Genomic DNA, 14138 nt, shown 5'->3' with positions numbered 1-14138 from the left:
AATGAAAAGGTCCCCCACCCTACTATAAGTCATTATTGAATTTTAATTTTTTTAGCAGGATTGAAACTATTTATATGCAGACAAAAAATTTGTATGAAGCTGTTACCTTTTAAAAAAACGCCAATTTTTTCAGCCATACTGTTACTCTGACGGTAACAGCAGCAACAGGAGGGGTATGGAGTTTCCCTCTCGCCATTCGTGCATCTGAACCACCTCCTGATGATGTGATTACTGTGGAAGCTGCAGGATTAGGAAAAGGTTCAACTGTCAGCTTTGTGCTTTTCAGCCACTCCAGGTAAACGTGTTGAATCAAGGACCTTTTTAAATACCCTTGGCTTATAAATGACAAACAAAAAATCTACCTTGTATTGTATGTATAAGTTGTTAAGTAGTGAACCAACTGTGGCCTAAATTTTAAGTCCTCTGACATACCTTACGGTAGAACCTCTAACTCATATGGAAAGTGGTATTGCAGGTGCAAAAGTACAAGGAAATTAACTGTTTTTAATGTAAATATAATGTTTAAAAAACTTTGATCGTTGATCTTCCAAAACGCAGCAAAGAAATCCAACCATCAACAACAACCATCAATTTAACCAGTCGTATTATAAACATGTCGTCAGACTGTGCTGCCAACCAAAAAAATACCTTTTTTTCTAGGCACCCCACACCATTCAACGCTTACTTTGTCGGTGGTAGTGACAATGAATTTATCGTGACGCCAGAATCAGGCGAGCTGCAGCCACAAGGAACGAATGGAACCAGACTTTCTGTTACCTTCACCCCAAATATGTATGGAAGGTCTTATAAAGCAAGGCTGGTGGTTCAGGTTTGTTATATGTGGCCCTGTGTTACTGGTAGGTAAATGTCCACAGCCCTGAAGCATGAAACTCTTATACGGGCAAATCTATGTGTAATCATGTTTTTTTACCGTGTCATACGGGCCAATCTGTGTATAACCATTTGTTTTTTTGTTAAATACTGTGCAGTAGAGTTTACCTAACAAATATCTTTAAATTTTTTATCTTTTTAAAGACTTTAGATATGCAGTGGACCTATGACGTTAAAGGGGTTACTCCCGAGTACCGCGTGCCTAAGGTCCAGTCGGCGATTCTTACGTCGACGCTTGCACGCCCTCGTGTGTTGGCCCAGCGTCCCAGGGTAAACTACGTTCGGAAAAACATGAAATTAAATGCTACAGCCGTCTCCTCGCCCATCAAGGGAATTCCACTGTTCCAGAAACATGTTGAAAGTTTGTAAACCGATTGGTTTGTTTTAAGTATTACTCGGAAAATACAACTTTTATCTTTCAATGACACAGCGATGACACCATGGCAAACGAAACGCAAACGAAACGGTTTTTACTAAGGTTTAGTTTTATATGAAACACGATTTTTATATTTTCAGTTTTATATTTTCAGAAGTTCAAAGTAGATGTTTACGATTTATTGGCTTGTGTTGTATATATATTATGTATGATATAGAATATATATTTAACTTGTTTTCTTTGTAGTTTGATTTTTTTAAATAAACAAGTCGTTAAAATATGTGCGGCGAACAGTGAACATAGAATGTCTGCAACAAGCAAAAATATCTGTGAGAAATTTTGGATTTTTAACGACAAGCAAAACATATCTCTGAGAAACTAAAAATTGTCTATGACAAACAAACAACGCGGCGACTATTTAAATACCGGGCTAACTGATGTAAGGGCCCTATGGCAGCATTCAAGCGATAGCTTCTTTCTTTTGTTGGCCAACATTTTCAAAAAAACACATTTTCAAAATAAATGTATTTTCATTTGCAAAACTCATTCTCAGAAGTAGTTTTAAAAGCCAGTCTAATACAAAACTAGTTTTATCCGGCATCCGCATCTATAACACTTCATAGGAATAATATTTTTCGAGTAGAAATGAACATGAAATCTGAACCCCTGTTGAATATAAAAATTTGCAACGATTTGAAGTGTTTTTTTTAAATGGAACAAAGCTGTGCAGAAGAATGCAACAATGACATAACAAAAAAACACACAAAATAAACATGCGTTCGATTAATTTGAAACCAAAACTCCAGACGCAGATTTGGAATTTGAATTTTCCTCGGATTTAGGTTTTTCGCCGTCACCATTTTCACCGCGTACAGAAACATTATGTTTGACACGATAGGCATTCAATGCTTTGCCTTTGTCAACAAGTTGTTTAGTGAGCATTTCAACATAGCTTGTTATTTGTTCCTTGTTTTGGCTGAGTGCGGGTAGTACCTCCTTAACAGTTCGTTCAACTAGCACCCCATGAACTAGTCGATAACATTTTCGATCACCATTCACCTATGTAATAGTTTAATGGTAAAAACGGCTATCATAATGAACATTACTAGTTTTAAGAAACTCAGTTCACAAAGTTTAAATTTCGATTCGTAATTTAGAACTATATCTGCAATTTTTTCTGACAGCTACTACTTTTTAAAAAACAAATTAGACATACTTTTATTTTCCAAACGTCAAAACAACCACCCTTTTTTACTAGGATATCTTTAATAATTTTAACTAATAAACTATTTCAAATAGTTTTATTGTATAATTCCACAAAAAGACAAAAAGCAAGCTGTAGACATACTTTTATCTGACAAATGCCAAAACAACCACCCCTTTTTGTTGACTATGATATCTTTAAAAGTTTCAAATTATTTTTCCCGATATTGTAATTTCACAATAAGAAAAATAACTAAGGCTTACCTGTTCCAATGCTTCTATTACAAGACCATGTTCCCCTTTATCAGACTCCATTTGAGCAATCCTGGTTGCCAATGTTCGTTGCTCCTGCCTTAGTTTATTGAAGCCTTCCACAATTTCTTCCTTCGTTAGCTTTTTGTCACTCATGTTTAATGTTATTACAATGTCTTACAGCAAGACTTTATAACTTTGTTCTATAACACCAAAGTAATAAGTGATACAAGAAATTTATATATAATTAATTTTTAATAATAACAATAGTAAATATAGAAATAGCAGATGTCTAACATGGGTGAAATAGACTTAGGTAGAGGCAGCAATTCTTTAAAGAGCTTAAAAAACTCAGGGTCAAAGATATTTTAACATATTGATCCGTTTATTCTTTATTTAAATTTGGTTTCATTTAAATGTAAAGAAGTTTTTTACTGCATAGAAATGACCACACTGCTAAGACAAACAAAGGCACAGAAGATTAGTTTAATAGTTTAAATGATAAGTTGAGAGTCATGGGGAAAACAGTAGTAAATTCAATCTATTTCTTAGAAATGATCTTATTGCACAGTTTGAACTGATAGTGATAAATAATATATCATGTTACAATAAGAAAGATTGTCCCTGCACTTGGCAAGCAGCCATCCAGAGTATTGATATATTAAATGTACGAATACTTAGTTAATACAGTTTGTTAGTTATAGTATTGCCTGGAATAATAGTGTTCTACTAATAAATGGGAACTGTAACATTTAAATAGTGACAACGACCTGGCAAGATTGAGTACAAACTCTCCAGATAAAATTAGTGCAGATTAAAGGGCAATGGAGATAGTGTTTTCTACTGAGCAAAAGAAGGCATGAAAACAGTACATTTAATTAAAAATAAACATGGATGAATAATATTAACAGTAAAGTTTTTTGAGCAGGCAGTTGTGACAGTGATTCAAAAAACATCTGCTTTTGTTAGATACTACCGTATGCAAGTAATGTAAAGTGAATTTTAGAAAAAACATTGTATATATACATGAACAACACAGTCATAAAAGTTAACAATATAGTTATTTATAACATCACAATCATGGAGATAGACAAGCACATCACTAGTCTTGTACAACATTCACTTTGACTGTTATCCCTGGTACGTTATGTTACAATAACAAGAAACAAACGTTTTCCAAATACATTTATACTTGTATGTAGGCCATAAACTATAAATATTACTAATATTATATTAGCAAAATGGGAGTTTTGATAGTTGGAAACTAAAGCTCCTGTGGTGGTAAGAATACATTTCGTTGATTTCCTGATTCTTGCTCCAACTCTGCCTTAAAATATGCAATTGTTTTTTTCAGGCCAGTTTCAAGCTCTACAACTGGTTCCCAGCCCAGTGATGTTTTCGCTTTGGTAATGTCTGGTTTGCGTTTTCGCGGATCGTCTGTGGGGGTTGCTTTGTGCACTATCTCTGATTTACTCTTGGTTAAGTTCCGAATGAGTGTTGCAAACTCACTGATAGTGTGTTCTTCAGGGTTTCCAATGTTTACAGGGGTGTTCACTTTGCTGTTCATTAGGGCTATCAAACCATTTACAAGGTCGGTGACATACTGAAACGATCTTGTCTGTTCCCCATTACCATATATGGTGATTGGCTCATTCTGAAGAGATTGCAGAATAAAGTTGGACACTACCCTTCCATCTTGCATGTGCATACGTGGACCAAATGTGTTAAATATTCTGGCCACACGAACATCAACTTTATCTTGAGATGAATAAGCGTAACACATTGTTTCAGCAACTCTCTTGCCTTCATCGTAACAAGCTCGTGGACCAATTGGATTAACATGGCCCCAATAAGTTTCTTTCTGTGGATGTTCTTCTGGATCCCCATAAATCTCAGATGTCGAAGCAAGCAACATTGTAGCTCGTACACGCTTCGCAAGACCTAACATATTCATTGTACCCATACTTGAAGTTTTTATTGTTTTAACTGGATTGTACATGTAGTGCGGCGGAGAGGCAGGACACGCGAGATGATAAATCTGATCCACTTCAATAAAAAGTGGAGAAATTACGTCATGGTGAATTAATTCGAAATTCTCATGGCCGATCCAGTGCTCAACATTTCTCTTGCGCCCGGTAAAGAAGTTATCAACTACTGTAACTTCATGGCCCATCATCATCAACTTGTCCACTAAATGGCTGCCAACGAAACCTGCCCCACCAGTCACTAAAATCCTCTTGCGGTCATTTTCAGTTAAAAATTTAGTGTCTAAATACTTCTTTTTGGTATTTTCCAAAGTTGATATGCTTTCCTTTAATTGCTCGTTTTCTGTCTCCAGAAAGTTTAGCCGCGAAAGTATGGTAGAAATTACTGAATTGTTTACTAGTGGTTCTACTGTCAGTTCATGTTTAGCAACCACAGCAATTATTGCAAGGACTGCAATAATTAGGATAATTTTAACAGATCTTGGCCACATTCTTCTACAAATCTGTACAAAAAAAACAAACAAAATTCACATTATATACAAAAATACTATAACAAGTTAAAATGAAGCTACAAAAATATAATACTCAATCTACCTATTGTACATTATAAGTTAAAATAAGGCTACAAATTCTTTCATAAAATAAAACAATACCACCTCTTATATCATTAAGTCTATTATAAACTGTTCATTTACCGATGCGTCACTAAATGGCATTGTTAATAACGTACAGTGTGTAACGTCTTACTTTATCCTAGCGTGGCCGGAAAACGACAGTCGTTAAGCACCGGTGTTCTGTTTCATACATCATACACCTTTGTTCCAGCTTACGAACAAACAAACCGTTAAGTTACTTACTCGCATTTAGACGTCTTGTTTACACATTAACCGTACTTTTTTAGGAGTCAGGTTTTAGAACGACGATTTAGTAATTTGCTGGGTGGACCTTTTCTTCGGTGTAATCCAAATTAACACGGATATGCTAGACCACAGCCGAAACCTCAAGTCAACATTCTAACGTTCATAAGATATTTAAACTGAAGTGAAAAATTATAAAATGCTTTACAGTGATGCCGTATTATAAAACATAGTCAATACACTTTAAACGTAACTCCCAAAGTATTAATATCTAATAACGGTCTCTGCGACTACAATCGTCACTCCTTACGTGTTAATTTAATGTACATCATGATATAACATCTTAGGCACACATGAAGTATGTCAGTTTTGTAATACGCGGATGTGACTGAATACCAAACAATCGTTCAGATGGCAGCACGTGCTCAGCATTGTTTAACAGACGTCCTGCCATTCTATCAAAGGAAGGATTTCAATACGTGGCGAGCCATGTTATACATAATAGAGCTGTATTGCAGCTTTATATGCTACCTGTGTTTGTTCATAGTATACTCATATGAGTATATTATGGTTATTATTACTTTGATCTCTTTTTACTGATTTCAGCTAAACATAAAATATCTTCTTACATATGATTTTATTAACTTCCGTAAAAGCATAAAGCCCAATCACCCGATCGCAACAAATTGTTCTATGGCTTTGCTTTTAAATATTTAAACAATGCCACATCATTCCCTTAAAAATCTCAGTGCAGTGAAATTATGATGATGGAAGGCCATGAAAAGTTAAGATTGCATTTGCATGTCAAAACGAATGGATTAAAGTTCCGAAAGAAAAGTCACAGATTTCAAAAGAGCACCCACAGATATTTAATAAATAAGAAAACTAGATTTGCGTATTAATGTATGTATACACGATTACAGATATTACAAACACCAACAGAGCAGTAACACGTGTTAATGAACTCGAAAAGATCTTAGTTAAAATTCCCTGTCTGTTTCCCTCATCTTCATCAGCACAGTTATCATTCTTCCGAATACGAGATCTTCTGTGAATTTTCCTCTCAAATCTTTCCACTTCCTCCTGTTGTTTCCGCTCTTCTTCTTCCTTCTTTTTTTGCTCCAATTGTCTTCTCTCCTGCTCATTTAAAAATGTATATATAATATAATACAGATGCAACGAACAATCACTTTCTAAAGATATATTGATTTAATAAATCAAAAGTTGGCTCCGAACCACAGTAGTTAGTTGTTAAATTAGAACCGGAAGTTACAAGGTTTAAGGCTTGATGCTGCCAGAATTACCACCGTGTGTCGTGTGTCAAGACTGGAAACAACAACTACCCAAAGCAAGGTCCACCTATTTCACCTTGTTTTAAAGTTGCAAGTTTAATTACGTGGTAAGCATTCATTAAAATCATAAAAAAATGTCTTACAGTTTCTTTTGCAGCTTTGATGCTTAGGCACATATCATCACATTCAACAAGATGTTCTTTCATGTCTACAAGTGAACAAAGCACATCCTGGCAATCAAAGAAAAAGTAAGCGAGAGTGATCAAGTAACATAACCCATAGCCAAGTGTATGTCTGTGGCTATTATGGCAAATACAGATGCAATGAATATAACCTATTGTTTGTTTGACCTATTGTTTGTTTGACCTATTAATTTGTATCATCTACTATAGTGTATACAACCTATACCATAAGCAGCTACTCTTCTGTATAGCTTCAACATTTCAACATAAACTTACTTTTTTTCTACGTTTGCAAGGACATCGTTTGGCCACTTTTTTCTGACATTGTTCAGCAGAAGTACATTGTCCGGGGTGACATTGCATCTTACATGGGTGGCCACACTTTTCAATAAGCTTCGGACAGTGGTTGCCACAAGATTGCATTCTCTCTTTCTCTTTATCACTTTTTCCAGCCCAATCACTGAAAGGTAAACATAGAAACAGTTAAGATAAAAAATGTTTTTTAATCACATTACCAAGAATAAGTTGTAAAGTTTGGTGGGTGGTGGGGGAAGATGGGGCACCTTTTTATTTTTTTCGTTCCATGTATTATTAAGCAACAAACATTTAAAGAATTGTAAAGTCTTATCCTCATACCTCTCATAGACCGTTGTATAAATGTTTAAAACACGATCAGGATATTTGGATATTATATGCTACAGATACCCCATCTTACCCCACAGTATTATATGTTAGAACAGCAAGCCCTAAAAATTAATTTAACACTTCCTCTGAAACATACCAGCACAGATGCTTAAGAAGAACCATTCCACAGTGACATCGCATACGAAGTCGTTTCCTGCAAGGTGGACAATCTTCAGTATGGCATGGAGACACGCACTCATGGTCACAACCATCAGGACGGGGTTTCGAACAAGCTTCTTCGCAAGCAGCACAGTTGGTGCCAGCCTGTATGAACAAAACAAATGATGAATTTCATCTTCACCTTTATAAGTAAGAGGAAAATGTAGCGCACAGGTTTTTATTGCATAAACAGCATTGAAAAAATCTCTGACATGCTAATAGAGATATTGAATATTGCACGACCACTGACCAGTTTTAAAAAAACTTAATAAAATCCTTTCGTACTTTATTTATAAATTTTGTATTTTAAATATAAAACTTTTATAAATCTATGAAATTTTTACACACCTGTGGTAAATATAATAATTTAAAATAGAAAAGAACGTCAAGGTATACTTGTGGGAAAAATCTCACCTTTTCTGTGTCTGGTGCATCTTCCACAACGTGGCACTGTAGAGCACAAGTGTGATTTCCACAAGCAAGTTTCCTGCCACACAATCGACCACAGCTGTAAGCCTTTAATTCATGACAAGGAAACTGGGAAGTTTCGTGGCCACCCTGGCATATTGCAGACATAGGTTCAAGGCAAGGAGGGCACGGGAGTTTTTTGATGATATATTCTCTTTGTGGCTGCTCCCATGGTGCTGCAGCTTTGATCTGGTGAACAATTTTACTTAGACTACAATTGCACTCCAATGCAGTAAGTAAAATTGGTTTCTTTAAAAATGTGTACCTCATTTTTGACAACAACTTTATCGTGACAAACACCAGGGCAGATGTGACCACATTCCAATTGCTGCTTACAGATCTGAAAATAATTGCATTTAATATTAATTCTCTTATTTTAGAAAATATAAGCAGTGATAAACTAACATACTTTTTAAATAAATTATCTTAAAAACAGTATTGCTTGCAGATAAATATACGAAGAACCTGTTTGCATCTTGGGCAGTCACCAAAATGGCACGTATGCGGTAGCCTGCTGTGGTGGTGGCAATCTGGTGGAATGACACATTTTTTTCGACATCTAGCAAAAACAACATTTTATTGATATATTTTTTAAATATTTTTTTTTCTTTTTTTATTATTTTTACCTTTGAATGGTTTTTGCATATTTTTCGAAATAAGGTTCCATGGGAAAAATATTATTAAACGGTAACAAAAATTCAGTATTTCTTGTTTATAGTGTGTATGGGTTGTGGGCATTTGTGTTTTAGTTTGGTTGTGTTAGCCAGTACAATTGTGGCATTGATAGCTATATCGAATTTATTGATGACTATTAAAACAATTAAAAAGAAAAAATATCATAAAGCACGCAAAGACAAAAATCACTGGTGGCATATGTTTTACAAAGAGGACTGTCGTTGCTCGCCACGAGAGGATAAATTTTTGCATTTGTTCAAGTTTACATAAAGAGGTAAATGTAGAAACATATCAATGGATTTTATATTTACCTTGGAGGTCTAGTGGTCTTTTCTTTCCCACAAACTACAGTAATAGCTGTTGATTTGCATCTACATGTTACCTTAGAAGTAAGGGGGCATGGGTAACATGGACCTGGGATTGCAAATATAAAATTTATATTTGGTTTGCCAACTTTTTTAAATATATTATGTTTTTGGTGAGAATACAGCTAAATCAGGAATATTCGACAAAAATCAGGTTAACAGTGCATAAAGATCTATCTTAGAACATGATCTATATATACCTGTGTGGCAATACATCTGACACTTGTGTTTCTTGCATTGTAGACTTTTTCCACACACTTGTTCGCAGCTGGGACAATCGCCAATACAACACTGTAATTTGAAAGCCATGCAAGTTATTATCATTATATGCATTAACAGGATGTTCCTACCTTTCTTCTGCACTGATGCTTTCCACAAGCTCGCATCTTCTGGCATCTCGTTTCACAAGTGTATTCCTTCTGACATGCTACCTCTTTTTCTCGTTTGCCACAACGGCAAGGTTTGTGAGCCATAAGGGGACACTATTAATATAAACAGCTTTAAATCATGGAATTTGGGATAATGAAATATACTGGTATAAATCCTAGGACCCATTGCATGCCACACTGCGGGCCCTTGCCCACATATAAAAATATATGTGTAAATGATTTAGAAGTGTTGCTCTATCAAAGTAAATAAACTATCTAAATCAAGGGTACTTTACACAGGTCTTAGTAGGCAATGTTATGTCTAATAATTTAGCCATGAAAAATAGTCCTACCGATCCACATTCTCCAAAATGGCATCTTCTTGGGCATTTGTGATTTCCAAAACAACTGAGATTTTTTCCACATGTGTCTTCACACAAAATAACATCATCTGTACATGCCATTCCTTGTAGCTTCTTCTTACCACAGGGACAAGTTCGCACCCCAGCACGTGGACAATCACCGCATTCGCCATCTTTATGGCACACCTACAACCGGATGTATTATAAAAACAAAGAGAAACTCAAAATTGCATGGAGATCAAGGGGACATTCAACTTAATTCTAATGTACAGTATATTTTCACAGGCTAAGAGCAAAATGTCATTTTCCATTAAAAAAAAACAATTTCGCCACAAAAACATACTGAATGAATTATATGGACAAAAAGAAACTTAAATACACATTAAGGTCAGGGGGAGATACAAATTAATTTTAAAATCAGTATTTTTAGAGGCCATAAGCAAACTGTTGTTTTATCAATGTTAGATTTTTTTTCAATTGAAAAACAACAATTTTAAGCACAATAACATACATAAAGTCAGCTATCTACCTTCTCACAGTGATGGAATCCACATGCTAATTGTTTTCCACAAACTTCCCCACAACTCCACAAAGGTTCAGCACAAGGTTTCATTCCACTTTTCTTCCCACAAATGCATGATTTTTCACTTATTTGACCACATGTGTCGCATTCTCCACTGTGGCATGTACGCTGCCGATAACAGTTTAATTACAACAGTTAAAGGTATGTGGGGAAAAATTAATAAAGATGAGTCACAGAATTCTAGTGCTGGGAGGTGCTTGCTTTTAGTTACTTTAAAAGCTAGGAAAACTTTACAGAAGCTAGACAATAATTATTGCGTGTTTTACAGAATTGGCTTAAACACAAGTTAGTCTTCAGATCTATTTTAATATATACACTGATTGAAACTGGCACAGTGGTTAAGTGTTTGCTACTCAGGCACAGGATATTAGAAAAAAACTTAACAGCCAATTCTCCAATCTAGGATTCTCTTGCGGCTGTGTCTAAATTGTTAGACATACAATAAAAAAATAAAAATATAAAAAAATCACTGACAGTGTTACATATCTTAACTCATAAACGGCATTTTATAACAAATGTCGTTGCTCTATCATATGAGCAATATAAATAATAAATAAATATGATATGAGTTACATTTATTCAATGGTTTAAAAGTTTTACCAAGCATCTGTGTCTTTTACAAGAAAGTAGTTTATTGCATTTTTCTCCACAGGACCAACCGGCTTTACCGCATCTCCGTGTGATTGGTATTTTTCGACCACAATAACAACCAACTTTCACAGTTTGGGGACAAGGTGGGCATGGACCTATGTACATAATGGTAAGCTGTTATAGATATAGGTATATATGTTAAACCAGTGGTTCTCAACCACCGGTCCGCAAGCTAAAAAGGTTGAGAAACACTGTGTTCAACCATGGTTCGCAAACTATTTTTTGTTCGGCCCTCGCATTTAATATGGTAAGTAAAATAAAAACGTCGACTGCTGTGATTAAAATGTAATAGGTTTACGTACATAATTGTTTGCTTTGCTGCTAGCGTATTCCAGTTTGTAACTGCTACTTCATAGTCAAGTCATAGCAAATGATTCGTATGGCTCTGCTGCAAGGCGCAAGCCAACTCTTGAAAACTTATATCCCTTAGTTGTAAATAATACGCATGCTATAGTAAGTGATTTTTTGATGTAACAACTGATTATTTTTATATCCCCAAACAATTTTGAATTTAAAATTTATTGAATTTTAAAATAAAGGAGAATCTGGGCAACAAACCTGGATGGCAAAGTAAAAGACATTTATGGCCACACGGTGGTTGAGAGAGCAAGTGATTGCACTGTTCACCGCACGAATGGGGTAAATTCCATGGGTCAGGTACCGGATCCATTACTGCCCCACAGAAGCAGTAATAGCTTTCTGGGCATTTTGATCGTGAATATTCATTTCTATTAATGTATAAAGGTGGAGTAAAAAAGTGCTCAGCAGGTTTTCTAACAAAAGAGTTTTGTACAACTATTGTATAAAAATATATATGAAATGATAATATATATATATTATGTACTATTTACTTTAAAAAATGCAAAAAAAAGTCTACCTGCATTTTGGGCAGTACCAAGGAATGTCTCTTTTTGGGAAATGTTCAGCTGACAATAATGTAGTTTGTGCCACCCCTTCCAATACCCATTGCTTTATACAGGGAAGATGGAAAATCGCAAAACACTTCTCACAGCTCCAAATCTGCCAATAATCGACCAGTTTAAATAGAATTTACGCAGTGAGAACAACCATAAAACACTTTGATAAAAATTGGAATATCTTTGGTAAATTGAATTTTTTTATGAATAAGGTCTTACAGTGTGGGACTCTATGAGAAAAGAGATTTAGGTTGAGTTGCAACATACTTGGTAACTTGTAGGCTCGCACCATGTTGAGGTCAATGAATACCCAAGTTATAACGACTGTCGTTTACCGTCCACGCGAGAATAAAGTGAAATTACGTTCATTCATTCATTCAGTTAGGCCATTACATTTACTCATTTAATGCAGCTTGTTTTAAAGTTACCTGCTCATGTCTCTTAACACTGGAAATGCACACAAGGCAGGTTATAGCACCAGATTGACAACATTCCGTTAAATATTGTGTAGTCAAACCCAAGTTTTCCAGCTTGTCACCATTGCTTAACTCAAAACCTTAAAATGAAAACAAATTGAAATCAAACCTTAAACAAATAAACCTAAGATAAACTAGCATTCTATTCTATGTGGGTGATGTCCTACAGCAGCACGACAAGGGACCTGAACCTGAGACTTAGGTCAGAGTTGGGAGGCAAATCCTTTTTTACTCAGGGTGAGGTAGCTATGCTGTGACCTGTGAGTATGCCAACATAGTGAAAGCCCTATTGACTTTACTATAACTAAAATGTAGATAAGTTTGTGCCACGCTATTGGGCGTATAAACCTAAAACAAACCTTTATAGGATTGTGTGAGCTTGGAAAGTATTCCATCATCATCAAGGTCATCTTCTTCAGACGAAGATTCTTCTTTATATTGTTTAAGTAGGTGAGCGGCATCCTTTAGAACAATTGAAACATGTTTTTCTTATAACCACTTGAAATCTATTATTGCTGTAAGTTTATTTGTATAATAGGCTATATATATATAAAGAGTGCGTGCCTACAGGGTAAATGCATATTCATGCTGTTATTTTCAGTAATGTAGAGACTGGAAAAGGATCAAGATTGAAATTACACGTAATATTCACACCTTCGCAAAGTGTTTGGATGTTTCTTGAAATCTTTGTTCCGCTGATGCAAGTTTGTTTGTCTGTTGCTGTGCTGTTGAAAAGTAGAAGGGGTCACACACAGTCTACTAGGGATATCTCTAGTAGGCTGTGAATCATATCGTCCAAAGCAAAAGATTAAGCATACAAGTTATTAACAGTTTATGTAGAGTAGGGTGGGGGAAGATGGGATACCATTTTATTCTATTTTCTTGTCCCATTAGGTAGTAAATAAATAAAGAACATTTAAAGTATTACAACTGTATTCTCACGACTTCCATAGACTGTGGTTAAATGTTTAAGTTGTCCCGTCGTTTCCCACCCTACTTTATTATTTAACTATATACAGGTCCCATATTATAAGAATTACGTATTTACTTGTTACGTTTGCTGTGTTTTTCGAAGCTCTGCTGTAATCGCGAAGGTGTTTCCGCGAGTTCTCACTCTCCCATCCAAACCCTCTTCCTCTACCCGCACTCTTTCGTGCTCTGCCATGGTTCATTTTACCAGAACCGCTGATTTGCAACCAGTAGTGAACCAAGCTATCATAATAACATCTTCAATGTCACAACGTGATCAGAAACGCTTCAGTGATAAGGTATATACACGTTAACTTCACTACGGCCGAAGATTCTCTTCTCTCAAAACCCCAACCTCCTTTTTTCTTTCCTTCTCTCGCCAATGTCTGCTCAATGCTTCGAAACTTCAGTCTACACATTCAG

General features: G+C 35.5%; 4 protein-coding genes across 4 annotated transcripts in view; 1 reads left to right on the top strand and 3 right to left on the bottom strand.

The window, feature by feature from the left end:
- The window catches only part of LOC149740420 (cilia- and flagella-associated protein 47-like), a 34638-nt gene extending 33320 nt beyond the window's left edge, over positions 1 to 1318 (top strand). Inside the window, exons 61-63 of the mRNA XM_089871835.1 lie at positions 134 to 295; positions 661 to 829; positions 1036 to 1318. Of these exons, the coding sequence (XP_089727961.1) occupies positions 134 to 295; positions 661 to 829; positions 1036 to 1260 (556 nt within the window). The 3' untranslated portion in view covers positions 1261 to 1318. The remainder of the gene's footprint in view (positions 1 to 133; positions 296 to 660; positions 830 to 1035) is intronic.
- A 455-nt stretch (positions 1319 to 1773) lies between these two features.
- Positions 1774 to 2916, bottom strand: LOC149740419 (prefoldin subunit 2-like). Its single transcript, XM_089871834.1, has 2 exons — positions 2735 to 2916; positions 1774 to 2326 (listed from the first exon to the last, which is right to left on the bottom strand). The coding sequence occupies exons 1-2, from the start codon at positions 2876 to 2878 to the stop codon at positions 2051 to 2053; spliced, it is 420 nt and encodes a 139-aa protein (XP_089727960.1). The 5' UTR covers positions 2879 to 2916; the 3' UTR covers positions 1774 to 2050.
- A 3-nt stretch (positions 2917 to 2919) lies between these two features.
- On the bottom strand, positions 2920 to 5764 carry LOC149740418 (UDP-glucuronic acid decarboxylase 1-like). Its single transcript, XM_089871823.1, has 2 exons — positions 5565 to 5764; positions 2920 to 5210 (listed from the first exon to the last, which is right to left on the bottom strand). The coding sequence occupies exons 1-2, from the start codon at positions 5568 to 5570 to the stop codon at positions 3987 to 3989; spliced, it is 1230 nt and encodes a 409-aa protein (XP_089727949.1). The 5' UTR covers positions 5571 to 5764; the 3' UTR covers positions 2920 to 3986.
- Positions 5765 to 6184: 420 nt separating this feature from the next.
- Positions 6185 to 14047, bottom strand: LOC149740417 (NF-X1-type zinc finger protein NFXL1-like). The gene is made up of 19 exons (XM_089871800.1): positions 13795 to 14047; positions 13401 to 13471; positions 13106 to 13208; positions 12699 to 12826; positions 12231 to 12373; positions 11912 to 12081; positions 11303 to 11448; positions 10649 to 10810; positions 10111 to 10305; positions 9740 to 9871; positions 9590 to 9680; positions 9336 to 9438; positions 8815 to 8908; positions 8615 to 8689; positions 8296 to 8538; positions 7820 to 7986; positions 7315 to 7498; positions 7000 to 7086; positions 6185 to 6701 (listed from the first exon to the last, which is right to left on the bottom strand). The coding sequence occupies exons 1-19, from the start codon at positions 13916 to 13918 to the stop codon at positions 6450 to 6452; spliced, it is 2670 nt and encodes an 889-aa protein (XP_089727926.1). The 5' UTR covers positions 13919 to 14047; the 3' UTR covers positions 6185 to 6449.
- Positions 14048 to 14138: the final 91 nt, after the last annotated feature.

Source organism: Ciona robusta, chromosome 2 (genome assembly GCF_009617815.1).
Source record: "Ciona robusta chromosome 2, ASM961781v2".
In the NCBI taxonomy this organism is placed as follows: domain Eukaryota; kingdom Metazoa; phylum Chordata; class Ascidiacea; order Phlebobranchia; family Cionidae; genus Ciona; species Ciona robusta.
Note: the sequence above shows the minus strand (reverse complement) of the source record. Positions and strands in the feature narration are given on the sequence as shown.